This window comes from Passer domesticus, chromosome 23 (assembly GCF_036417665.1).
Source record: "Passer domesticus isolate bPasDom1 chromosome 23, bPasDom1.hap1, whole genome shotgun sequence".
Classification (NCBI taxonomy): domain Eukaryota; kingdom Metazoa; phylum Chordata; class Aves; order Passeriformes; family Passeridae; genus Passer; species Passer domesticus.
The window spans coordinates 5,594,847-5,622,505 of record NC_087496.1 but is presented as its reverse complement, the minus strand read 5'-3'; the positions used below and the strand labels follow the sequence as shown (position 1 = coordinate 5,622,505).

The 27,659-nt window shown below is 49.2% G+C and overlaps 1 protein-coding gene across 3 annotated transcripts; it reads right to left on the bottom strand.

The window, feature by feature from the left end:
• Positions 1-1,000: 1,000 nt before the first annotated feature.
• TRIM29 (tripartite motif containing 29) lies at positions 1,001-25,631 on the bottom strand. 3 transcript variants are annotated; one of them, XM_064397840.1, is made up of 9 exons: positions 24,650-25,631; positions 17,463-17,558; positions 16,059-16,292; positions 14,967-15,165; positions 11,949-12,032; positions 8,222-8,281; positions 7,175-7,276; positions 6,105-6,184; positions 1,001-3,745 (listed from the first exon to the last, which is right to left on the bottom strand). In XM_064397840.1, exons 1-9 carry the CDS (start codon positions 25,502-25,504, stop codon positions 3,683-3,685), a joined length of 1,773 nt encoding a protein of 590 aa, XP_064253910.1. In that variant the 5' UTR covers positions 25,505-25,631; the 3' UTR covers positions 1,001-3,682. The 3 variants fall into 3 exon arrangements, with proteins under 3 accessions (XP_064253910.1, XP_064253911.1, XP_064253912.1); XM_064397841.1 differs by having other exon boundaries at positions 7,175-7,273; XM_064397842.1 differs by lacking the exon at positions 8,222-8,281.
• Between the last annotated feature and the right edge of the window lie 2,028 nt (positions 25,632-27,659).

Below are 27,659 nucleotides of genomic sequence, written 5' to 3'. Positions count from 1 at the left end.
TTTCACCCCAAGTCACCCTGTGGGTGTCACTGAGCCCTGCTTTGACAGCCCCTTTGGGTGTCCCAGTGTCCCCTGCACCCCCCCAGCTGCTGGCTGGGCTGGTGAAACCCATCACCACTATTCCTTAGGGGATCATGGAATAATTTGGGCGAGAAGGGACCCAAAAAAAGCTCATTTAATCCAACTCCCTGCATTAAAAATGTTCATTACTCCATTCCAGCCCTGCTCCCTGCTCAGGCCAGGAGCTCCATCATCATTTCCTGCTGTCACTGAGCCCAGGAGCTCAGGGGGTGCTGAAAATTTTCCCTTCTCCTGCTCCAGAGACCGAGACGTTCTGCAGCAGTTCCAGGACAGGAAGAAGATTTCTCTTTGATTGCTTTTTAATCACAGTAATAACAGTAACGGAGGCAACGAGTGGAATTGATGGGAAAGAGCTGAGCTCTCTCCTCTGCTGGCTCCCTTGTGGGGGTAAACAAAAAGGATTTGCCAGCTCCTCCAGTGAATTGGTGGGATCCTCGCCCTTCAGGATGAGTGGTGGTGATGGCTGGGGAAAAGGAGCTGGTATTTAATGCCTGGGAGTAGAAATATGCCAGGAATCCTCTGGAAATCTGTAAAAAACCCCCTTGTCCACACAGAGGGATGTACAATTGCTCCTTTAAGCAGCTCTAAGTGCTACATCTACTTGGTTTTGGCCTCGAATCTGCATCTTCAGCACCCTACAGGGGTTTTATCTCTCCACAGGGGAAGGAGAAGCTGTGATGGACACGAGAGCTTTGAGCTGAGCAGAACCAGAGGTCCCCAGAAGGGCTCAAGAGGGTGGAGGGTCCCAGAATCAACGTCCTGGGGAGATCCAGGTCCAGGCTGGGCCAAAATAATCTTATAAAGGAATGAGCATTTCCCTCCAGTTGAACTCTGGCCCAGGCTGAGGGGTTTTTCAGAAATGCCCTTGCAGGGAAGGACTTTTGTGGCACCAGTGCTTGGCAACTGACCTAACCGGGTATTTTTGGGGTGTGGGACTAGAAATGTACATCAGCTTTTGACTCTCAACGATGTGGGAATTTCCTCTGACCTTAAATATCAAAAAAAGCAGTGAAACAGCATCAAAGAGCTGGCAGAATGGTTTCTGCAGCCCTGCTGCCCCATAATTTGGAGAGACTCAGCCTCAGTGAGAGCACAGAAACACCAAAGACAGAGCAAAGCCCGTTGGGTTTGGTCAGACATGGAGCTTTCTCCTTTATTTCTGCAGTGTGGTGCACAGTGAGGGGCCTCCTTTACATCACCAGCAGAGCCCCCCCTGCCCTGTCTGAGGAGGAATCATCATCGTTGTCATCATCATCATCATCATCATCATCATCATCATCATCATCCCTCAGGCTTTGCTGACATGATCCAAAGAGCTCCTGCACACCCCAAAGCCCGGCTGGAAGCCCCCCAGGAAGCACAGGGGGGGTTCCAGAACCCCCTGTGCCCCATCCCAGGGGGAAAAGGGGGACCCCAGCGGGGTCCTGGCGTCCCCGGGGCTGAGGCAAAGGGGGAGCAGCTCCATTCCTTGTGGGAATTTGGGTGTGCAGGGCTGGGGAGGCCCTTGGGGAGCAAAGAGGCTGTGGGGGCACAGAGGGGACAGCGGGAGGACAGGGACAGTGGTGGCCTCGGGCAGGGTCCAGCTGGCACCACACAGCCTTGATCAGGGATGGGAGGGGTTAACATCCAAGCTGAGGAGGAGGAGGAAAAGGAAAAACATTTACATGTTTTGGAGCATAAAAAGGAGGTGGTGCAAGGTTTTACTGGACCTGCTCAAGGGCAAAACAGTGAGACCTGGAGGGGGCTGATTTTGTCCCTTCACACACATCCTCAAACCCCTCAGTGCTTTTCCCAGCAATTCCATCCCTTTTTTCACGTCCCTTTTGTCACGTCCTGCCCTACCACGCCAGCCCCTTCCCCCTCTGGTCTTTATAGGGAAAAAAAATTAAAAATCATCATAAAGTGACATTTCAAGTGCTCTGGGGTGACCAACATTCAGCCCCAGGAGTTTTGGGTGAGGTGTTGGGTTAAAAAGCCATGAGTATCTTTGCAAAGGGATGAGCCAGGAAGGATTTTCAAGTGGGACCTCCCTCAGCAAGGTGCTGCAAGCAGGAAAAAGTGGGGGGAAGCCATTCCAAAACTGCTTGAATAGAGCAAACCATGAAAAGGAGCTGTTAGGTCTTGATTTTCAGCATTTGAGGGCTCTTATTCCCATTTCTCCCCCTGCACTGCATGGACTGAGCCCCTTGGCTTGTCCATGGAGAGGGAAAATCACCTCAGGGAGATCATGGGATGGTTCTCCAGCCCTGGATGTGATTCATCTGTCCAGGGGACAAATACAAAAATATTATCCTGAGCAAAAAAAAAAAAAAAAAGCTGTGGCAGTAATTCTCATTGCCCACTGCAGGGGAAAAAAATATAAAATACATGAACTACAGCGTATAAATCAATTTTGGTTTAAGGGAATTAAGAAAAACCACCACAAACTAGAAAAGCACCCAGCACCTATGGCATCTAATCAATCTTGTATTACTAGGATGGATTTGCTTTTTATTTCTTAATTCAAAAATGTGGCTGGAGGGGCACTTGAATGGGCTAGGAAAGCCTCCCTGTCCTCCTCCAGCAGCTCTGGGAAAACCCTGCTGGGGTTTTTGGGCAGAGCTGAGCTGATGGAGGACCCTGGGGACATGGGATGCCACCAGGGAATGTGTCCCCAGGGCGGAGAGGAAAAGCTGGAGCTTGGGATGAGCTCTGGAGCATCCAGCAGGGTGTGACAGCTCTGGGGACAAGGGGACAGCTGCCTAGCAGGGGGTGCCACAATTCCCAGCTCTGGGAAAATCCTGCTGGGGTTTTGGGCAGGTGAGGAGCAGAGCTGAGCTGATGGGGACCCTGTGATGCCACCAGGAGATGTGATCCCAGCGGGAGCTGAGTGTCCCCAGGGTGGAGAGGAAAAGCTGGAGCCTGGGGAGAGCTTTGGAACATCCAGCAGGGTTTGACAGCTCTGGGGACAAGGGGACAGCTGCCTAGCAGGGGGTGTCACACTTCCCAGCTCTGGGAAAACCCTGCTGGGGTTTTTGGGCAGGTGAGGAGCAGAGCTGAGCTGATGGAGGACTCTGGGGACATGGGATGCCACCAGGGCAGAGAGGAAAAGCTGGAGCTTGGGATGAGCTCTGGGGCATCCAGCGGGGTGTGACAGCTCTGGGGACAAGGGGACAGCTGCCTAGCAGGGGGTGCTACAATTCCCAGCTCTGGGAAAATCCTGCTCATTTTTTGGGCAGGTGAGGAGCAGAGCTGAGCTGATGGGGACCCTGTGATGCCACCAGGAGATGTGACCCCAGCGGGAGCTGAGTGTCCCCAGGGTGGAGAGGAAAAGCTGGAGTTTGGGATGAGCTCTGGGACATCCAGCAGGGTGTGACAGCTCTGGGGACAAGGGGACAGCTGCCTAGCAGGGGGTGCCACCCAAGCATCCACAATTCCCAGGAAGGGCAGAGCAGCTGGGGGGACAGGGAGGGGACAGGGAGGGGACAGGGAGGGGACAGCAGAGGGAAAAGTCCTGGTGTGCTGAGGGCAGGGGTGGCCCCTGGAGCAGGAGGGGCGGTGGGAGCAGGGACATGTGTGACAATCCTCAGCTGAGCTCGGCTCTCCTCTCGTCCTCAGCAGCTCAGGGCGCCTCGTTGGAGGTGGCTCCGTTGCCTTTGCTGACGTAGAAGGGGCGGTAATGGGACTGCAAGGCAGAATTTGGGGCACGTCAGTCTGACCCCTCCTTCCCTGACCTCCACCCTCCATCCACCCTCATCTCACCAATCCCGGCCTCAGCACCACGAGGAATTGGATTTTTGAATTGTTTTGGATGATGTGGTTTGGGTTTTTTTTTTAATTTTTTATGTAAGTTAAAAAAAAAGTATATTTTAATATTATATTTTATAATATATATTTTTATACTTATCATATATATTTTAATAATATAATTATAAAAGTTTAAAATTAATATAAATTAATTTAAATTAAACATAATTATTAATTAAATTATACTAATTTAATTATACCCTTTTAATTATAATACTTTAAAATATTTATTAATTAATAAAACACTAATAATAAAATATTTATATTTTAACTTAATTTAAAATATTTAAAATATATGTATATTATACTATACTTTTTAATTATGTTATAACATATAAATAGTTCTTTATCCAAGCAGCAACACCTGGCAAAGTTGTGTCGTGCAGCCTCCCCTTGCAGCAGCAGCAGCCAATTTCTCTGCTGGGATCCCTGGCTGCACAATCTCCAGCCTGGCTGGGAATATCCTTCCACCACTGAAGGAATAACCACAGAATTCAGGGAAAAAATGGGGTTTTAAAGCCCAGTTAGGAATATTCCCCCACCACTGAAGGAATAACCATGGAATTCAGGAAAAAAAAGGGGGTTTAATATCCAGTTAGGAATATCCTCCCACCACTGGAGGAATAAATACAAAATTCAGGAAAAAAAAATGGGGTTTTAATAACCCCCCACCAGTGAAGGAATAATCATATGGAATTCAGGAAAAAATGGGAGTTTTAAAGCCCAGTCTGCCTTGGGTTTGTTCTCACGTGCAGAAGGTGGGAGAAACCCCACAGCCCCTTTTGGTGCAGCCCTAGTGAACAGCAGGAAACAAGGGCAGAGCAAGCCCAGCCCATCTCCCTGCTCAGTGTTCCCCTTTTGTTGAGATTCTTTGCATTTTATGGCTTTAATTTCCAACAGAATTAAGATTTGAAAGAGGAGGGCTTCATTTAAAACGGCTCCCTGGGTGTGAAAAAGACCTTCCTCCTCAAACAGCACAGTGCGTTGTGAAAATTCATATTTACAGACCTTTTAGAATGTATATTACTTAAATACACATTTAAGGCTGGTTTAAAAGCCAGATTATTGGCCCAATAGACCATAAAAGCTCCTGCAGAGATACTGCAGCCTGCAGTATGTATTTCTATTTTGGTGCTTTTAAATGCTTATATTTATCAGCTCAGTTGTTGGGCTCAGGGCTGTGTGGTGAATATTGGCTATAAAAAGGAAAAGGTCATTACAGATGTGTGCACGGGAGAGGAAGGGACACAGGGAAGGGATGGTGGCAGAAGTTACCCAGGTTTTCTCTCTGGGGATTAAAGAAAAATCCCTGGGAACACCATGGATGTGGGTGATGATGTTTTAGAGGTCAAACCCAAGGCAGAAAGGATGGCAGGGTTTTGCTGGTTTGCTGCAGCACCTTCAAAGGCTCGAGGCTGGATTTCCTGGAAGAATCTGCCAAGGAACATCCCTTCCAGAGGAATTCACCTCCTGGGGAGCCGTGAAAATGGGGCAGATCCAGCTGCAGTCCTCAGGCAGCCAATTTCTACCTGCTGTGTGTTTCCCTCAGTGTGGGAATGCTGAGGTCTCACTTCCACCAAACACTAAATCATCTCTCACAAATGTGCAATCAGAAATTACAAAAAAAATTAAAATAAAAATAAACACAATGTTTCATTTGTGGTGGCAAAGGCTCGACAATCTTAATTCAGATCATGCAAGGCCTTAATGCAGCACAGCGTGAATAAAACCAGATTAACTGGGTGCTCCTGAGGCAGTGCATTGACTGGTTGTGGATTTGAGATTACAAGCCCTAAAACATCTCTGCCCTGTGTCTCTAATCATGATCAGTGTGAAAGCAGGGGCCTGGAGATGCTGTGGTGATTCCTGAGCACAGCCTGACCCCTCACCTGGGATCCTGCATTGCCCCACTGCAGGACAGGACCAGCAAGGCACTTGGACGTGGTTGTCACTGACACCCTGTGGATGCCACAGAGTGGGTGACAAGGAAAAGTGCTATCAGTGTCATTTTACAGGATTTGCACTGTCCCTATCTTCTGCATCATATTTTAGATCAAAACACCATTTTTTGCAGCATTGATCAGAGCTGTGGAAGCTGGGGGGTTAATCTGCATCCTGAACAGGAGCAGTGGGGTTGAAGCTTTTATTTCCACGCTCCCAAAGGACTCATCCTTATTCCTGTAGCTCCCCTGGAACAAACTGAAGCTCTCCCAATAAAAAATTATTCTTTTTCTTACCAATACAGACTGCTTGGAGGAGGATTTCCACGTCTGTGGTGTCACCTTTGCAGACTGGTGCCTCACTATGGAAGGGTAGGCTGTGACAACACAAAACACAGCCAGTCACACACCAGCCCCTGCCACTGCCACCCCGGTGTCCCCAGGAGCAGCAGCAGGACTGGAAGTGCCACCTCATTAGTATTGCATTGCTCAACATGGAAATGCAGCCATCCCCGGGGTGGGACACACAGACAGCCGGCAGACAGATGCCTCTGCCACCACCCAATCAGGCAGGAAAAGGCAGGAAAGAAGATCTGGCTAATTAAAATGTCTGAGGAATGCAGAGAGGTGGAATGCAATCAGACCAATTAAATTCAGGCCGAGTCCCAAAGTCAGCATTCTGGCTCTTGCAGAGAGCACTGCAGGCTGTTTAATTAGTGCAAAGAGCTGAGCCTGGGGTTCCTGCAGCTCCTCTGGCAGCTTGATAAGGCCTGACCCCCTCCAGCCGCCCAGGCCTGCTGTGCCCCAGGGCTGCCCAGCCCTGCAGTGTCACAGCCAATGTCACCATGGCCCTGCATCTCTAATTAATCACACCTGACTCTGCTTGGCAGGTTCTGGTGCTCCTGGATCCCACCTCTGGTGGGACGTGACAGCAGGCTGATGAGATGGTGAATGAGGGTTTGGTTCTGGTGAAGGACAGGCAGCTCCTGCATGTTTTGTTTTTTTTTTAAGGTTGTGCTGTTTGTGTTATTTTTCAGGGATGAAACCAGAGGGGCAAACGGTGCCTTCCGCAAGAATCATCTAAAATTTATCCCTACCCGTTACAAACAAAATTTAAAATCCCGCCACCTGCTCCCTAGATAAAACTTTAATATTTTTTGAACAATCCTTGCTGCCCTGCTTCAGCAGAGTTGCTCCTGTGCAGGTGCCTCAGAGATTGGCAGTCACACCAAGGTGTAGGACTGCTCCAGGAAGGCAGAGCAGGATTTGGGGGTTTGGCACCTCAAAGGGGCAGGAAGGCAGAGCAGGACTGGGGGGTTTGACACCTCAGAGGGGCGGGAGGAAGGGGAACAGTCAGTTCCTAGTACCGGTCTTAGTGAAGAGGCTCCCGTCAGACTGTTTGCTGAAGTCACCGGGCGGATTCTGTCCCACCGAGGAGAACTGAAAAGGCAGCTTAGTGCCATTGCCTACTGGAAGATAAAGAGGTTGTGTTATTCCACGGGGCTGCAGGGGGGCAGTTCCAAACCCCCCTGCGACGCTGCCTTCGCCTGGCTCGGGGGGCACCAGTCCCTTGTCCCTTTTGTCCCTTTTGTCCCTTTTCTCTCAGGGACAAGAGGGCAGGCAGCTGTGTGTGGGTGTGAGGTGATGCCAGAGCTCCAGGCAGGGACCAGCCTTTCTCCTGAGAGCCCCAAGTGCAGGTGTGGAGCAGCTCCCTGCACCTCCCGAGGCAGGAGGGATGACTCCAGCACTGCCCTTCCTCCCAGGCTTCACTCAAACCATTAAAGCTTCCCCTCCTGGCCTCCTCGGGGTCAGGCCCTGGCTGCCAGAAGGAATGTGAGAGCAGGGAGACGAGAGGGACACAGCCCTGCCTGTGGAAGGCAGGAGGGGCTGAGGTGTGGCTCTGAGTCACCAGAGCTCCCCAGGCAGGGTGGCCCTGGCTCCTTCCAGCACCATGGGAAAGGCTGGACCTTGTAGGAACAAAGCAGAGGAGAAAAATGTTGGGAAAAGAAGATGGGGGTCTGGGAAGAAAAGGCATGAACGTGGGCCAGGCTGTGTCTTTGAGAACTTAATAATAAAAGGCGTGATAGAAAGAAGCACCTTGTGCTTCTGAGACTGGCTGGGAGTACTGGGAGTCTCCTCCTGCTTCTGCCACAACCTCCTCAGGGTGCTCTGGATGTTCAGGGTCTGGGGATCTTTGCAAGCTGCCTCCTGTGTTCTGCACCTCCTTTCTCTGTGCTCAAGCAGAACCAGGGGTGCCTTTTCCTGCTCTTTCCTAGCAGAGAGCCCGGGCTGGCTCTGGGATTTTCAGGTGCCAGGGCAGCCGAGAGGGGCAGCAGGAGAGGTGGGTTAGTCAGGCAGAAAGCTGTGGCACGGGGGGTTAGATCCTCTCAAACTGAAGGCAGAATTACCCGTACCAAGTGTTTCCTCGGTCGCTTGGAAGGAGGAAAATTCCCATGACCGTGGGTTGAAATTGGCTGTAAAACAAGAGCATCCAGTTCAGCAGTCGGCTCCTGACGAGGCCTGTGCCTGGCACTGCTCTAGGAAAAGGTCCCCACCGAGCTGGGAGCAGCCCCAGAACAGAAATCTGGGCCCAGGCAGCAGAGGAGAAGTTGGGTTTTATCTCTGGGTGTTGGGGAAGGGGGAACAGGCTTCTGCAGTGAATAGAGTTCCCAGTGCCACAGAGCTGGAGGAAATTGCCAGCTCAGGTTTGGGTACTCAACATGAGAGCTCTGCAGGCAGAGCTTTGGGTTCAGAGCTCCACAGACACCAGGGCAGGAACATTTCCCAGCCCTGTGCCAGGTGTGTGCCCCAGGCTCCCACCAGGACACAGACTGGTGCTGCTGCAGCCCTCTGGGGGGGCACTGGGCTCCCAGGAAAGCAAAAAGATGGATCCTTGGAGCTGCTCTGCTGCCATCCTGTGGGCTGCTTCTCTGTTTAAGAAGTGTTTCTGTTTACACAATTCTCTCTCTGTGTGCCTGAGTCCCTTCTACTCTTCATTCAAAGACTTTCAAGATGATTTTTCCAATCTCCTCCTGGCGTTGGCCAAACTGTTTGACACATTAGGAGAAGAAAGTTTAGTGGGAGAGGACAGAAAGGAGCGTGGAGCAGTTGGACAGATTGTTCCTCTGTCTTTGAGACAGTGTTTGAAGTGTTTTATGCCCCTCCGCCTCATCCTGCCATCCCTGCAAGCAAATACTGGATCACAGAACAGTTTGGGTTGGAAGGGACCTTAAAAATCATCTCATTCCAGCCCCTGCCATGGGCAGGTACATCTGGTTGCTCCAAGCCCCATCCAACCTGGCCTTGGACACTTCCAGGGATCCAGGGACAGCCACAGCTGCTCTGTGCCAGGGCCTCGCCACCCTCACAGGAAGAATTTCTTCCTAATATCCCATCTAAACCTCCTCTCTTTCAGTTTGAAGCCATTTATTATGAAACTCAAGAGCAGTGGAAGCCTTGAATTTAAGCAGGGCTTAAACCCAATAGGTTCAGCTGGAATCCAAGCAGTTCCCCAGTCTGGGCTGCTGTAATTAGCACAGAGCATTCCTCAATCCAGCAAACAGACTTTCCACTGTGGCCTGGGGCAGAATCTGCAGTGACCCAGCCTGAAAACAGGGTGTGTAGCAAAGCTGCCGTGAGATATTGAAGGATTCCAAGGGCGTTACACAATGCAGAGGGTGGTCCTCGTTTTTTCCCTCCTGTTTTTGGGATTCTTGAACCAAGATGCAATCAGCTGCACTGCTGGACTTTGATGCCACAGCAACAGGGCACAGAGAGCTCAGCAGAGTTAAATGGTGATGGGGATGGTGCATTATTCATGGGGAGATCCTTGGCTAGCCAGCCTGCAAGCCAAGTGGGTCATGTCTCCTGCTTTGCCTACTGATTCATCCTGCTCCCCAAATGTCCCCCAGCGTGGTTCCAGCAGCTGGATCCTGCCTGAGCCCTGGCTCTGCTCAATCCCTGTTCAACACAAGTTCTGTGTGCAGTCATGGATCAGCTGGATCCTCCCTGAGCCCTGGCCCTGCTGGGTCCTGCTCAACTCCTGTGCAATCATGGATCAGCTGGATCCTCCATGGCCCTGGTTCTGCTCAATTCCCATCCAGCACAGCTCTGTGTGCAATTATGGATCCTCCCAGAGCCTTGGCTCTGCTCAATCCCTGTTCAACACAAGCTCTGTGTGCAGTCATGGATCAGCTGGATCCTCCATGGCCCTGGTTCTGCTCAATTCCCATCCAGCACAAGCTCTGTGTGCAATCTTGGATCAACTGGATCCTCCCTGAGCCTTGCTGGGCCCTGCTGGGCCCTGCTCAACTCCTGTGCAATCATGGATCAGCTGGATCCTCCCTGAGCCCTGGCCCTGCTCAATTCCCATCCAGCACAGGCTCTGTGTGCAATCATGGATCCTCCTGAGCCCTGGTTCTGCTCAATTCCCATCCAGCACAAGCTATGTGTGCAATCTTGGATCAACTGGATTCTCCCTGGCCCTGCTGGGCCCTGCTGGGCCCTGCTCAATCCGTGTTCAGCACAGGCTCTATGTGCAGTCATGGATCCTCCTGAGCCCTGGCCATGCTCAATCCCCGTCCATCACAGGCTCTCTATGCAGTCATAGCCTGGCTTGTTTTGGCCAGAGTCACTTTGTTGGGAGAAAACACAGAGTGAGTAATTGGGAAGGCAGCATTGTCAGTGTTTCCAGGAAAAACGCAGATGTGGAGGTGGGATAAACCATCACCCAGCTTTGGACAGTCAGCAGGAGGAGGGGACACAAATCACCACGGATCTGGCAGGGCCTGGGGATCCCTCCTGGATCTTCAGCAAGCTGGAATGCTGGATCCCAGCTGGAGCATCTTCTCCCAGGTGTGGGAAGCTCAGGCACTCATGCTGTGCCACTGCCAAAATGGCTTTTTCCTTCTTTTTCCCCTTCTTTTTGCCAGTGTCACCATCCCAGGGGATGACATTGCCCAGTGTTCCTCCCTGCACACCCCTTTAATGCCTTTGGGGCTGTTTCCACCTGAAAGCTCCACATTTTGGGTAGAGATAAGCTCAGCTTGTGCTGATTTTCAAATCTCCCTCAGGGTTGGAAAGTTTTGGGTGCAGGGCTGAGTCTGTGATCTCAGCAGAACTTCCCTGACAGCACAGGGCCTGCAAACCCTGAGGAAGGAGAGCAGAAAAACAAACCCAACTCTCAAATATGCCACCCTGCCCCTGAACTTGGGAAGAGCCCTGCTGGCACTGAAATGGGAATGCCAGCCCTGCCCCAAACACCCTCAGGGAGCTGCCAGGGTGGGCTGAGGGCACAGAAGGGCAAAGTGACAATCCAGACAAAGGGATCAGTGTTGGGTCTGGGTTATCCTCAGGAAACACCAGCACAGGGCAGGAATGTGCCCTCAGGGAGTGTCCCTGTCCCTGCTGCCATGTCCCTGTCCCTGCCCACCCTCTGCTGCAGAGCAGCAGCTGGAAACACCTGGCAAACCGGGGCAGGGCTGAAATTTGGTCACTTGTGTCGTGCCACCCTTCCTGTTCTTTTGTTCCTTGCCTTGTCTGGGCTTTCAGCATTCTCAGCTCATTGCTCTGGATGCCAGTTTAGAAATGCCAACTGTGATTTTAGAGCTGGATGTGTTGGAAACATTGGTTCGCTCCAAAAATTCATCCTGAAGTGGCCACACAACAAGTGGGATATAAACAAATCACCAGGGCTCTTGTGAGAGCTCACAGAAGAGCTCCAGACTCCTGATTTGTTTTGTGGTTTTTTTAGGACACATTCCTCACTTCTTCTGTCCTTTCCCTTTAAGGAAAAATTGTGTTTGGTGGTGAAAGTAAAATCTTAATGCTTCTTTCTTGATAGCACAGAGAGATAAGCTTTGGGTGGAGAAAAACACTGATTTTATCCTGGAAACCCATGTAAAAACTCCCCTATATTCACTCTTGGACAAAGTTCAGCCACTCCAGCTCTTCCCCATAAAACTGAAAACCTCTTCTGCCTGTTTTGAGGCAAAACCTTGACAAAGCTCTGTGAGCTGGAGAGAAAATGTGCAGAGGGATGGATCTGAGATGTGGAAGAGAGCAAATTTTGGGCTGGATCATCAGTGCAGCTCCTTTTCCGAGCTGGAAGGGAGCCTGCCCAGCTGTGTGTGCCATCCTTACCTTTGGGAGACAGGAACATGGAGAATCTCTTCAGGTTGTCGGGCTGGTTCCACTCGTAGTTGTTCATCATGAACCGGTGGTCCCCTGGAGAGGCAGAGCAGGGCATGAGCTCGGGGATGCACTTTGGGGGCCTTTAATCCCCCTGGGGGATCTTTGCCTGGGAGATAAAGCAGTTCTGGAGCTGGCCAGGGTCTAAAATAAAAGATTCCTTCAGAGGAAGAGCCCAGCTGAAGCATTCAACCTCGCAGCAGACACAGGTTCTTCTAAAATCCATAGGGAGACCTGAGGGCTGAGGCATTTTCTTACCAAAATGATGTTGTGTGGCTTAAAATTACTCCAAAACTTTGAATTTGGCTCCTTCTGTGAGTTCAGCCTGAGCACAAGGCTGGCTGATGGAGAACTGCCACTCTAAAGCTCCAGAAATCACTTCTGGGAGGGTCAAATGGGTTGGCTTCTCCAGTTTTCAGAGAGAGATGCTAAAGCTGAGCTGCAAACAGCTCTGAACTCTTGGACAGGGGTTGGTTCAGGTTTCATAGATCAAACTTACTCCTACATAGCCTGGGTTTGTGTTTCTGACACTGATTCACAGGAAATGAGGCTTTATCACTACACTTGCTCATAAAAACATTCTTTGGAAGCCTCTATAAACCTATTGTTCTCTGCAAGGAAGTAAATTCGGTTTTCATGTTTAAATAGCTCCATTCTTTGATTCTCAAGTCACTGCACAAACTTTTCTTTCATTTCTCCCATTTATTTCAGTGCTATTTAAGCTCCCTGATTATTTGTCTCCTCACCACATAGGTACCTGTTATGACAACTAAAAGGACATGGATTCCCTTTGGAGTCTGCTATTAAGCAGCTTTCATTCCATTAATATAATATTTCTTCCTGGGAAGTTTTTTACAGTGGAAGATCAAGCCAGCTGCAAATGAATTTGTTGCAGTGACTCAGGGGGAGTTTGTGTTAATAACTCCACAGTGCCTTAATGGATTTAATTCCCTGGCAGCCACTGGATGCAGAGTGCTGCCCTCTTTCATCTGTAACCATGGCTTGGAGAAGGGAGAGCTCTGAAGCTCCTGGGACTCGCCATAAATAACATTTCCCACCTGTTCCCAACTTTTCATTAGGGCAGAATCCAAGCTGAGTCCCTGGTAAAGCAATCCTGGAAGCACCCAGGTTTTTGGCAGCAGATAAAAATGGTTTTGGCACTTGGATTCCATGGATTTCAAATAAAAAACAAGGGCTTCTGGCGTCAATAACATGATGAGACCTCAATTAAAATAATCAAGAGATAATCAGGCTTTATCCTTAGCTACCAGGACTGAGTAGCTGCAGAACCTTGTTGGGTTTTAAAAATGCTCACAGAAAATGCTGCAGGAATAGCAAAACCCAGCCCAGCAGATGGAAATTCTGCACAGCTTCAGGTGAACAAAGAAAGAAAAATGCACAGAAGTGATTTTTGCATCTGTTTGTCATCTATTGATATTGAGTTATTGTCAAATTTCTCGGTGATCCTGGAGATGTGGAGTGTTGGGAATTTAAACAGGAATGTTGCAGTGATGAAAGATAAGTAATGTTCAATTTCTGGTGCTACTTTAAAGGCAGGGAGAGTTTTAAAATCTTCATCTAGCTGTGCATCCTGAGCACTCTGGGATCCCTGACCTTCCTGAAAGGTTGGTCCAGAAGGATCTGGTCCATTTAATTCATGTCTGATGGAGGATGATGGCTCTGGACAGTTTAATTATTAACTCAGGAGGGGTGCCCAGTAAATACTGTGAATTTGAGTGAATTATCAGCGATTTTGCAGACCTGCAGCAGAATTCTTCATCTCCTCTGTTGCATGAGCTGTCCTTGAGGTTATTCCTGCACCTTTTGGCCTCCCACATCCTCCTGGAAGAGCAGGGTGCCATTTATCCTCACATCACCCACCGCTGGCCTGGTATTGGGCTTCCCCAGTGGCTGAGAGATTACATCCAGGTGAGATAAGCACTCATTGCCATCCCTGCTGCAAGAGGTCATCCCTGGGATTGGGCAACATGCCCAGGGTTGCAAAGGCAGCCTGAGGGAGGGCTGGGGAGTGCAGACAACACAGCCCCGTTGTGGTGCCCTGTCCTAAACTCAGGTGTGAGCCTGATGCAAGACAAGTGCTTTATTCACAGCTAATAGTGAGGAAGTGGGTTATAAACTTAAAAGATTAATTTTGCTGCTGTGGTGGTGGCTGTGACCTCTCTGTTCACCTTAAAGATCACCTTAAACATCACGGAATGTGGGGAACACCTGGGTCAGGGCAGGCAGGAAATCTCTCCCAAGTGGAACAGGGAGTATGATCAGAGTCATTCCAGCTCCAGTTGTAGCTAAACACCCAAACTGAGCCATTTTTTACTTGGAAAATTAGATTTTCAAATATTTCTTTCTCACTGACAGGTGCTTGCAGGGTATTTCAGTGCTGAAACCCTGCACTTGTAATATTTGATGTCACACCAGCACCCTACAGGTGCTAATTGAGTGGTACAAATAGGATTTCGAACTTGCCATCCCACATTCACTTTGTGAATTCACCCTTCACTGAGCTGCCTCAGCAGATCTGTGGAGTTTTCCCTCCTGGAAAATGTCCTGCTAAACTTCCAGGGGCTTGCTGGAGCCTGGCACAGGGCAGGAGGGAAGGGTGGCTGCTCTTGACTCCACACAGGAGGTGGCTAAACCCATTAAATCCTAAACACGAAACCCTAAAATGAACCATAAATCAGGGAAGTGGGGCCAGTTTGGTGTCCTGTATGAGATACCCCCATCCCTGGCAGTTCAACTGATTCCATCCCCACATAGGAGAGGTAGAATAACTCCAATATTCCAGAATTCACATTCTAATAACTCTCATCTTCCAGAATTAATTCCAGCTACATGAGTCGCTACTCCCACTTTCTCCTCAGGTATTTGCTTACTTTCTCCCTCACCAGGAGTGCTCACCACCCTCATCACCCCTTCCAGGGAAGCAGGAGGGGAATATTTGGGATGTTTTACCGTTCTCCATGTGATTCCTCTCGATGAAGTTGCGGCCCAGGTCTGCCTTGCAGATCTTCTCCACGTGCCTCATGCAGACGTTGAGGAGGTCATCCCTGAGCAGCCCCATGGATGGGCTCATGCTCTCCCCTTCCAGCAGCACGCTGTAGGTTGGCAGGGATGGAGGGGGCACATAATTCCTCATCAGAGCCCCAAATTCCTGCCAAAGAAAGGGGTTGCATTAATGAGGAGCATAAAAGTGTGGAGGCTGAATCAAAGGGAGCTGGTTGGTGTTAGAATCCAGAAGGGGAAAGGAAAGCAGGGAAGGTGGGCAGGGAGATGTTCTGTCCACGGTTTGCAGCCATCCATACAAACCAAAGGCATGTCCAAGTCCATTCCTCACCCACCAGAGCACAGACAGCTCCAAATGTCCCCGTGAATCCCTGCCCTGGATGTGCAGGGAACTGGGGAAGGTTCACATTGGGGCACACCAGACACAGAGTGCTTTGGACCTGATTAGCATAAGAGACCTGATAATTAGCATGCCTTGGCAAGAACAAGCAGAGCTTTGAGGATCAAATCAAGACCAGCTGAAGGCTGAATCAAGACTGGCTGACAGGAAAAGAAGAATCAACTTCTGCCATCAAGAGATGTTGCAGAGTGTAGAAGTTTATGTGATGATGAACCCAATCACTGTAGTAAAACATTACTAGCCTTCCTATAATAATATATAAGAATATGTAGTCCACAAAAACTTTGGATTCTGACCACCACTCAGTCTCTCACCACTGATGATAATTTGCACATCTCACACTTCTTTGGGATTGACTTTGGGACAAATCCCATCCTCACAAGGACAAAGGGAAGGGAAATGAGATCTATAATAGTATATAAGCACATGTAAGCCACAGTAAATTTGGATTTTGATCACCACTCAATCTCCCCATCTCTCTCACCATCTCACCACGAGAGTTTCACACATCTCACACTTCTTTGGGCTTGTCTTTGGGACAAATCCCAAAGTCCTCACGGGGACAAATCCCAAAGTCCTCATGGGGATAAATCCCAAAGTCCTCACGGGGACAAAGAAAAGGGCAATGAGGTGTCTCTCACCTGCAGGAAGAGCACGGAGTCGCTGATCTGGTGGATCTGCTCCCTGTTCTCCTTGTCCTCCCGCAGCAGCTTCGCCCTCTCCTCCAGCTCATCCACGATCTCCTTCACGTTCTCCGAGGCGATCTTTTCCCTCTGATCCAGGGCAGCCTTCACCTCATCCCTCTGCCTCTCCAGGTCACGGATCAGCTCCTTGAAGTGCTGGTCCACCGTGGCTTTCTCGTTGGTGGTGTAATTCTGGGTGGGGAAGGGGCAGAGAGGGGAGGCAGCGGGAAAGAGGAGCAAGAAAATGTTAAAATTTCACTGAGTTATTTGCTAACAGAGAGACACAGAGGGGGATAAATCCAAGGATTCAGCATTTAGAGTATGGAAACTCCAGCTAGGCAAGTCTCAGCTGCAGGAAAGTTGTGCCAAGAGAAGCAATACCTGCTCCTGCAATATTCACATGGATGCAATCCAACAGGGCCACTGCCTTCCCAGCGGTAAGAGCACATCTCCAATTTCAATTCATGCACTCACAGGTGACATTTAAAAACACTCTGTAACCTTCTAAATCAGTGCTCTGGCTCCTGGATTATTTGAGGACCAAATTCCCACCATTTCAAAGGATGAAAGGTGCTGAAACACTTTTTACAAGCCTGACCTCAAGGTGCCTCTGAAATATTCCTCAGAAGGACTGGAGATGTAACTATATTGAGAGTCAAAATTTCTAGGTCAGGTTTCCAATAATAATAATAATAATAATAATAATAATAATAATAATAGTAATAATAAAGCAGATGAAAAGCAGGGCTGGTGAGCCAATGTGCTAGCACCACATAAAAGGGAGAAGGATGGCTTTGCCTGTTAATATTATGCAAATTTTCTGGGGTGTCTCCAACTTGTGCTTTCACTGCTTTATTCAGTTAGGCTATAAATGAAAAAAATAATACCATGACTCTGTTCCAACCCTTACCACGGTGCAAGAATTACAAAGGAGCTCTCTCTCAGCATGGAAATAAGCTGTTCCACCATAAATAAGATGTTTGTTGGGGTAAATTCATATGCTGCTGTCTTATCTCAGTTTGGGCAACCCAGAGCCCTTCTGCAGGTTATTTGTGGGTTTTGTTTCTAAATCTGCCTGGCTACTGGTGATGGAAGTGCCATAAAGGACCTAAAAAAGGAGCCAGAGCTGGGAGGTGCCTTGGTTTTCTATCAGGGCTCGATCTCCCCGCAGGGAATGTCGCAAGATGACTTCAGTGGGAGTTGTTGTTTCCAAGATTTGGCTTGGAGTTTGGGCTGGGGATGAGATAAAGGCTGGGGAAGGGATGCAGTGAGGAAGAGCTGGAGGGAAGCAGAGGGATGTGGGAGGGGAGAAGGAATTGGCGCTTACAGGAGGGAGGGGTGAACTGGACACCTCAAACGCACCTTGATGCGGTCCCTCTCCTTCTGCCACTTGTCCACCTCATCTTCCACCTCGATGATCTTCAGCTGCAGCTGCTCCTTCTGCAGCGACAGCTCGGTCTGTGGGGAGGAGAGGAGAGGGGAGGGAGCCTGGTGAGCTGGGGCTGAGCGTGGCCCCTTCCACCAGCCCCGAGCCTGCCCTGCCGTGTCACTCCTGCGCCAAGAATGACACAGGGACAGGCCAGGTCTGCCTTGCAGATCTTCTCCAGTTTTGTAGAAAGAGCAAAAGAAGGCTTTATTCAAGAGAACCACGTGATTTATATGGAGTGATGTGATACATTCTATTTGATTGGTTACTTAACAAAAACACCTTCCTCACGCTCCTTGAGAAGAACACAAAGACGAAGCAGAAGAACACCACCTGCAGACTGTTTCTACTTAACAAGTTACCACATCCTTACAACTCCCTAAAAGTTCTCACAAGCCCCCGTGAGAAACACTTGCTGTTTCTCTCTCTCTATCCACACTGCTGTGCTGAGCAGAGAGCAGGGAGGTCCAGGCTGAGCCGGGCATCACGTGCTGCCAGCGGGCACCGTCCCAGCAGATTCAGCTCCCTCAGCAAAGCAGCAGCACCCACCTCCCAGGCTGTCAGGGCACTGCTTTTAATCACATGGGAGTCATGAGCTTCAGGGGAAGGGAGCTGTTTCAAAATTCAGCTGTGTGTGCAGAGCAGGGCCCAGCCCAGGGTGTGCCTGTGCAGCAATAACAGTTTTCATGCAATTACGGAATGACGTTTGACGAGTGTTGCAACAAGAGGATGATGCCTCCGGCAGGAATTCTGTTTAGACAGGATTGTGGATTAATTTGCTCTGAATTGAGAGCTTTCATGTAGCGATGGAGCTGGGGAATGCTTGGAAAAAAAAAATTGAAAAGGAAAAAAAAAAAGCCACAAAAGGAGGAGGGAAGAGGTGTAGTCAACCTGCTCGGCTGAGATCAGCAACTTCGCTGGGATTCATTTGCATTTCGTTGTGCAGTGGCTTCCCAGAGAAGCTCAGAGCTGAGACAGGAATTTGTGGCAGTGGAGACCATGCACTCTTTCCCTGGATCATTTTTTCCCTGGATCAGCCCTGGACCTGGATGTTGGCAAAGCCTTGCCCCGTTAACTCCAGCAATGCCTCCCTGGGCCGTTCCCATTCTCCATCCCTGCCCCACAGATCCTGCCCCAGCCTTTGTTGGGGCATTTCTGCATTTCATGTGTGTGCAGGTTGGTCTCAGCCATGGCTGGAGGCAATCTGGCTGTGGGACACCCAGCCCAGAGCTGTTGAGGAATTTCAGAGTTGGCAGAAATTCCGTGTTCTGTCATGTTAGGAGAGTCCTGAGAACCTGCTGTTCGTGTGGGATCTTCTGCAAAATCATTAGATGAACCCAAACCACTGAAATTCAGGCCAACAATTAGAGGCATGGATGGAGAAATCCACTCTCACTTTCCAGCTGTCCATCCAGGAATGTGGATGTGGAAATCTGGGTCTTTATTGATCAGAGTTTGAAGGTTTTCAGTTCTCCACTCGAAATGAAGAGCAGGAAAGAAGCTGTGGACCAGCCCAGACAGGAGCTCTTGTCCTGATGCCAGGCAAGTGTCTGAACAGCCTCTGGAGCTGGAATCCAGCACAGCAGCTCTGAGAGCCAACAACCCCAGCTGTTCCAACTCAGAAAATCTCTGTTTATGGAGGGACAATGGTTGGATGGTGGTTTTGTTGCCCTATAAAACACAGGAAAAGTGGGCAGAAAAAAGGGAAGTGTGCTCAGAGGCATCTCAGTGCCTCAAATGTTGCATCCTCACATTGTTTTTAAGAGTTAGGAGAGCACTGGCTTTCTAAATATTATCTACACACCCTCAGTAGTGGCCTGAATGCTGCCATGAGCTGATTCTCACCCTCTCCAGGGGTTCAGGGCACACAGGGAAGGATTTTGTGGCACAGCTTCACCAGGGAACCCACACTGGCTTCCAGATGAGAAAATCTGCTCTGCTACTGATCAAAAGAACAAAGACAGGAGTTTGATCCCATCATTTTCACGTTTTCAAGACGGTGACTTGGAGGAATTCCTGCTGGTTTCCATTCCCACGTGCAGTGGGAGATGTCCTGCCCATCAAGACTCTGCACAGCAGGGAAATGCAATGAGATGAAAATGTTTTAGATCCATTTATCCACCGCATTAACCAATGTGAGAAATTACACCCAAATTCCAGTTGTTTCCTTGAGCCACGGAGCTGCATCTAGTTGGCATTGATTGCTTGTGAAATAAAAAGCTCATTTACAGAGCAATGAGTTCCCTCCTCATCCCCAAAAATCAGGACATCCTTATAAGAATGGGAGGAAAATCCTACAGAGAAGGTTTTCCAGGTTTTATTGGAATTTTATTGAATGGGAGGAATTTTTGGGGAAGAGCAGAACTTTCACAGCCACGTAGACATTCAGAGAAAATGACAGGAAGAAAAATCAGGTGATGGCTGGAAGGTGGTGATGACAATATTACGCTTTTGTGGTCCTTTTTAATTAAGATGGGTCTCCAAGGAATTTTAGGAACTATTATTTGTAAAAGTGATCGTGACTCCCAGCAGTTCAAACATCCCCCAGAAAGGTGCTGTGGGATGTAGCAGCCATTTAAGAGCAGAGGCACGCAACAATTTGGAGCAGGTTTATGACTTGCAAATGGAAATGACAGAGATGGTCCCAATGGCCAGGATGCAAATCCCACACTCAGCCAGATTTGGCAAAGGGGAAACGCCAGCACAGAGTGCAGCAGGGGCAGGGGAGGTGAAGGGAGGCGTGATTGTGGGGTACTGCATGAAATTAAATAAATACTACAAAAAAAACCCACAATCTAAACATAGGAAAAAATGTTAAAGAGAGGTGCAGGGAGACCCTGGAATAGTGGAAAAACTGGTGGCATGGGCAGAAGGGCTCAGCAACGGAGCTCTGGAGGTGGAGCACAACATCAAGGGTTCAGGACATGATTTCCTGATGGTTTTAAGAGCTTTTTTTTTTGTCTGGAAGGTTGTTTTGGCTGCCCATGTATATGACAGAAACACAGTCACAGTATGGGGACCACAGGGGTTAGGGACAGGCAGTGCCTCAGCTTCACTGCCTAAGAGAAAACTCTTATCTGTCTTCATATTTCTCAGATTTTCCAGGGTCAGAAATCCTTGATGGACCCTCTAGAACAAATCCATTGGAGGATTTGGGGTTCAGAAGGTCCTAATGAGAGATAACACAGCAACACCCCCATTGTGGGGTCCCTCCAGAGCAGAAACAACAGCAACAGTGGGGGAAAATGCCAGGAAATCCAGATTTAGACAAATTTTTTAGCACAGCAGGCTGAGAAATGAAGGCACTGAGAACCTTCAAGCTAAGATTGGCTCCCCTATTAGAGCCTCAGTTAATTAGGGCAGTTAAGAGGCTTCAGTGAAAGTTCAGAGTGTACATCCAAAGAGCTGAACCCAGCCCTGGTGCTGTGGAGGAGCTGCAGATGGGAGATTACGAGCCCTGCACGATGATGCAAGTGCTTTGTGCGAGGAGGCAGCAGCAGCACAAGCAGCATCATGCCCTGAACGCTCTGGGAACAGCCCTGTGTCCCCAGCCTGGGAGAGCTCTGCTAATTAACCAAAAAAGCAGAAGTGCTGTTCCAACTCGTCGTCCCAGCGCAGTGGCTGAAAAGCCAGGGGGGTGTTTGGGACATGATTTCTGCTGGGGGCACAACTGCATTTTCCCATCTCGGTTTCTGTGAAGCAGGGCTGGGTTTCAGAGGGCTGAAAGCCCTGGAGACTCTGCCAGCATCCCATAAAATGCCACTGGAAAAGCTGAGTCTGCACAGCTTGGAGAGAATTCCTTGCTCAAACAAGTGGATTTTCCCTGGATTCTGTCCTCAGTGTAGAGGATTAATGCAGAATTCGGGCAAACAGACAAATGTACTCCAATTTCCAGCTGAGAAGAATATCCTTCCTGCAGGAAACTCTGGGGAAAAGAACATCTATTTTGAGCTGTGTGCACAGAGAAGCCACAGCTGGTGTAGGTAAAATCTCACAGCCACGCTGCAGCAGTGAAAGGCCCCCAAGCCCTTCCAAGGTTTAATTTTGTTTCCTCTCTATTCAGTGAAGGTGATGCAGGGATGGGAACACCTCTGGATCCATCTCTGTGGATGGTTTTCTTCAAAGCCTGGCTCAGCCTTTGTTAAAACCTCCCCTTTTCAAAGCAGCTCTGTGGGAAGGAGGAACACCCAGCTCCCCTTCCTGTACCCACAGCGAACTTTGCTTTAAAAGATAAAGAATTACAGAAAAAAAACCTCAGATCAAAGTGTTTTTCAGCAGAGGTGACCTGGCACGCTGAGCACCAAGGCTGGTGCTGGAAGGTAATGCCAGGTTCTTTCCAGCTCTGGGACTGGCAGGCAGAGGTGAAATTGTCTCCCTTGGAGAGCAGCCCTGTAAAACAGGTTTGGGATGAAGGAGCCCCTTTCAGAATGAAGGATGCTGGCTCCAAGGGGGGCTCTGCTGATAAATCAGGGTTTTATTGGGCTGTACAAGCTGCTGCGGAGCATTCTCACTTTTCAAGTGTGAGTTGTTATTCCCCAGCCTCACAGACCTTTTCCTGGCTGTTTTTTTTTACTGGTTCTGGTGCAAACTGTTACTTTTCCTTTAAAGCTGCAGCAGGAAATGAATGCAAAGTGGATCTGGGGAGAGCATTAAAGGTTTGCTGGGTAAAATAGGCAAATAGCACTGGGTGGGAAGTCAGGACAAATGTCTCTGTCTGAGTCCCTGTGCCTTTCACTTGTGTCTGCTCAGCAGGAACAGGGGGTGAGTGTCTCTCACCCCAGGCTCCTGAAAAGTGGAAGATGCTGCTGTGTTCTCTGTCTGGGACAGAGATATCAGGCTTTGCACTGCCCTAACTACAGGTGTCTGTGTTCTGGCTTGTTTGCATTCCTCCTCTCTGTCTGCTCCGTGAGACAAGCAGGGTTTCCTAATTCCTTTTCACAGCCCCTCTCCTCCCTACAGGCCCACAGCAAAGACAGGCTGAAATCTGCATTAATTCCGCAGACCTGAAGGGCAGATGCACCTAAACCAAGCTTATTCTGTGACACTTTTGTGCCACCAAATCACTGAGCTCCCAGGCTGGCAGTGCAGCAAAACAAACCCCAGTTCTGGAATCTTCTCCAGTTCAGCAGCCAGGGATGAGGAAATCCTTGCAGATAAATCCTGGACACCCAGCAAGGTGTGCAAGGCTCTGTCAGGATGGATCTGGAGGTTTTAAAGCTCCTCTGGAGCTGCTGGGATGCCAGGCTGGGAGAACAGGGCAGGGATGGGGATGACCTGGTGTGAGGTTGTTGCTTCTCCCTTCCAAAAGGGCAGCAGCCCCAGCCACCCTTCCAGTCTGTGGTCACACATTCCAGCTGGGCTGATTTGATAAGGAGAGGTGTTACACACCAGGGGCTTGGAAATATTCATTGCTCTTTGCGGCTCCTGCTGAGGCTCCACCTCTGGTGAATAAATCAGGGGTGGGAACAAACATTTGTAGGCAACAGCTTTGCTGCTAATTGTTTTTGTCTGAGTGAATGCTCGCTCGAGTTACAACATGATCAAACTCTGTCAGGAGAAACTCACACATGGGCATGATTCATGGTGATAAATCCTAAATCCTTTAGGCTGAGTAGCAGCAGAGCCAGTGCAGGAGCTAAAGGTGGCACAAGGACTCAGAGACAGGAATCAAACAGAATTTAAATCCCATTCTCTGCTCATCCATGGCTGTGCCTTTAAAATTAAGGTGCTGGAGGTGTCTCCAGCCACGGGAGGAAGGATCTGAGCAGCTTTGCTTCCTCAGGAAGCAGCTGCTCACCTCGTTCCAGGCAGGAATTGGACACCTTGGCAGACACCAGGCACAGCTTTATGTCAGAGCTCTGCAGCATTCAGGGCTGACATCAAAACCACCAGGACAGGCAATTATGGAACAAACAGCAGGCTGGAAAGCCCTGCAGGAATTTGGGAAAGGCTGTCTGAGTCGTGGAAAAGGCTTTGTCTGGTTTCAGCAAGGCTGCAAGCTGGAGATGGCGTGGCAAGAAAAGACCAGAGAAGCCAGAGATAAGCTCTACACAAGATGCTCCTTCAGCCTGATGAGATCAATCTTCCCAGCTCCTTGGAAAGAGTAAAATTGTTCTTCCCATTAAGGGAACTCGGGTACCTGTGCCTGCCTGGTCACCACATCACAGGACTGGTTTGGGGTTTAGGAGATCTTAGTGCCCTTCCAGGTTCTGAGTGTGTGACTCCAGGCACATTGTTTTATGTAATTATTATTTTACAGGTCTCTTTATTGGCATCTCTCCTGTCCTGTCTGCTTAGAAAGTTTCTTGCTTTTACCGTGGGAATGTGTAGCAACAAATGTGGGGAGACCCTGATTTTTTGCTAGAACAAGTGAAATCCTCCTCATCCACCCAGAAAGCAAACAACAGGAGGCTTTGAGCAAACAAAGGTGAAAGACATTTCACCAGTGAAATCTCCCTGGATGTCCATCCTCTGGACCTGTTGTAGTAACACTTCAGGGGAAATGATCAGGTTTTGTGCTTGCACCAAGGTTTGGTTTTCTTTCCCATCTAAACTTCAAAAGACTTTTTCCATAGGTGTGGCTCAACAGAAAAGAAAAAAAAACAAACCTAATCTCACTCTCAGGAGCTGAGATAGCAATTTTCAATAGTTATTAGTGCCCATGAGTAACTTCAGCAGCCACTGATTTGACAATTTGTATTCTGGAGGTGCTGACCCTGAGCAGTGCCCCCTTTCTCTGGGCAACACCACACAAACACTGTCAAAACTCAATAAAAATTTTTAAAACTTATCATTTAGGGCTTTGATTCAGCTTCTGCTGGAAGTCAGGTGTGCTGGCAGCCAGGTTCTCCACCCCTAAATGCAGCCTGCAGCCCGACTCCACTTCTTGCTGCTGCAGCCAGGATCAGGAGAACACCAAGCCCATGGAAACAGCAGCCAGGCAATATCAACTCTCCACTAAACACTTCCCCACTGCATCCAGGATTCCACCCCAGGCATGACCTGAGCAGGGATTGCAGGTTGGAGAGCAAAGGCTGTGGTGTGACATGGGCATCTGCAGGCTGCTGGGAACATAAAGAATTAAAAGAGGACTAAAAAGAGAAAAAAAGGAGAATAAAATTACCTCTTTCCCCGCCTTCTCGATCTCCACTGTCACCGTGCTGTGGTTCTTGTGCTCCTGGAACATGCAGAGGTAGCAGATGCACATCTGGTCCGTCTGGCAGAACAGCTCCATGGTCTTGCCATGCACAGGGCATTTCCTGGCTTCGAAGTCCCTGATGGGGTCCAGGAGCTGGTGGTCCCGGAAGGCCGCTCCCTCCAGGTGGGGCTTGAGGTGCAGCTCGCAGAAGGAAGCCTGGCACACCAGGCAGGACTTCACAGCCTTCTGCTTGTTGTCGATGCAGGAGTCGCAGAGAACGTCCTCCAGCTTCACGCGGGGCCGCGAGCCCGCCGCTCTGTCGGCCTTGTTGAAGGGTCTTCTCAGGTCCCCCGTCTCCACCAGAGGCAGGGAAGACTTCTTCAGCTCCCCCATCTGCCCTGCAGAGAACAGGGACTTCCTCCCTTCCCCGTCAGCGGGCAGGAAGCTCTTTTTGGAATCCAAGGAGAAGAGGGACTTCCTGAGGTCGCCCTTCTCCGGGAAGTTCAGGGCTGGTCTCCTCATGTCTCCGATCTGGCCGCTGGCAAACTGCATCTTCTTGGAGTCTGCCGAGTCCATGCTGAAGTAGGTTGACCTCTTCTCGTCGGATGACTCCACAAACTGAATGATGGGCCTCTTCCAGTCACTCCCAGAGAAGAGGGAGCTCTTGATTTGCCCTGTCTCCAACGCAGCACCGCCCGTGCCTTTTATAGCTTCTTTCTCACCTCCGCCAGGGCTCGTGGCCTTCTTGGCTTCCTCTTCTTTTTTGGGAGCAGTTGGGCTCTTCACGTCCTCGGGCTTGCTGGCGGTGCCGTTCGTCCTGGCTGCGCTCCCCGTTTCCATGGCCTAAACAGGGTCTGAGGTTTCTCTGCTCGCTCTCTGCTCCAGCTCCCGTCTCTCAGCCCCCCTTCCAAGGCAGGCAGGCTCTGCCTGGCGCTGGTCTCAGCGAGGAATGGCTCTGGAATGCAGAACGCAGGGAACCTTCCTGCCCCAGTGACGCACCCCGAGCTCCTGAGGAGGAGCAGCGCGCCCGGATCGCGCCCAGGTGGATGCAGGGGGAAAGAAAGGAGGAAAGGAAGGAGCAGACGTGGAGGGATCAGAAGCTCCAGCTGTGCACTTAATTATACAAGGCAGTCCACACCCAGGAACATTCTTGTCTAACCAGGTTGGGGAGGAAGGGCTGTTTATATACATAGAAATGTCTCCTTAAAAAAAAAAAAAAAAGAAAAGAAAAAAAATTCATTTTCATTAAGATGTAGCAACCAGTTCCACTGCTTGTTTCAAAAATAATTTGGCCAGCAGCTGAGGTTCCCTCCTTGCAGAGATGGGCAGGGTCGGGGAGACCACGAGATGCCCAGGGTGGGTTTGTTAACTGGGTCATAGCCATGCACCTAAATAATTAGGGTTGTAATTAAAATGAACGCCTAGAATAAAGCATTCTTCAAGCAGGCTCCCCCCGGGGCTTGCTGCGTTCAGGATGGAGGAGAAATTCATGATTAATACTGGGTTTAAACGGCCCTATTACCTTTATTTTGATTTTATTTTGGGTTTGTGCAAGGTCTGTCCATCTAGACCTGGAAATAACCCAGCCACGGATCAGAACAGGTAAAAATTGGCTGGCCCTGCTTTTCCCACAGGCCAGGCAATCTCCAAAAGATGAGTGGTGAAATAAATCCCCCATTGTGCGCTCTGAGATAAAGGTTCAGGTGTATCCTACGTAGCTCTTCCCATAAATGGCCTCAGAACTGGAACACGCCTGGAACACGCCTGGAAGAGGAATCACTGTGCAGCTTAGATGGTCAAAATGTCTCTTCCCAGGGAAAAAAAGTGAAAAAGTTTTAAAAACAATCTGTCTCCAGCAGCTGAATTCCTGGGAAATGTTCACTGGTTGGAATCACAGACGATTTCAGGAGGAAAAAAAGCTCTTTATGAGCACTGGTGGATTCCAGTGACTTCTAAAGGATGAGGCTGATCTTCCTTTCACATCCCTTCAGATTATACTCGGAATTTCAGTGAGATTTCTCTGAGATGAATGCCCAGGGTGCAAATTAAGCACGCCAGAGATTTGTGCTTAATTGAGTTTTCTCAGAACACCCCGGTGGCGCTGCTGGAGAAGGTGATTTTTACCTGCAAAAAATCTCCTTAAACATCCACCAGAAACCCCCTGATGGAAGGGATTTGAGTAAAAATCCAGCTCTGCATTTTCCAGCTTTTTTGAGATATGGAAGAAACAGAGGCAAAGCAGGAACAGCATAAATTCTGGATCTGATAGGAGAAGAAAAGAACCCGTCTTAAAAATGTCATTTTTAAAGGTCTTGTCTGTGCAAAATGAGGGAAAAAGAAAGTGAAATTCTTTTTCTGGGCCCCTGGCTCATAGATCCAGCCCCTCTCGCTGCCTGCATGTGTTCACAACTCTCTCTTTATGAAAAATGCCTCGGCATTCTGCATTTTTCTGGGTAGTAGTTGTTGGGAAAGGGCATTTCTTTCATTAATAATTTTTTATTAATAGGCCCACAGCCTTTCATGAGTCAGAATTCATTCCCCAGCACAGGAAAGGGCAATGCCGTTTTTTAAGAGCAGATTTCATAAAGGAAAAATTTGACTGACATCAATGCATTTCTTTCTCCCTGGCTTGCTGGGCTGAGCTGTTTTTTAGAACATCAACAGTCCTGTAAGTCTCCAAGTAATTAAAAATTCTGCAGGGTGGAGGCTCCTGTTCTCACGTGTACTGAGGAGACTCAGCAGAGCTGTTCCAGCCAAGGTTCATCCTTGAGGAGCAAAAAACATCCCAAGGAAGAGGTCTGCCTTGGACAAAGGTGGCCTTGGTTTGTTTTCCTGATGCTTTGATGAGATTTTGGGGTGCCTAAGGCAGATAAAAGGTCAAGGATTGAGTTTTTAGAGCTTGGTTTTACTGATGTAAATGCAGATAAATCCCAGAATCACGGCATGGGTTGGAAGGGACCTTGAAGCCCATCCAGTGCCATGGCAGGGACCTTCC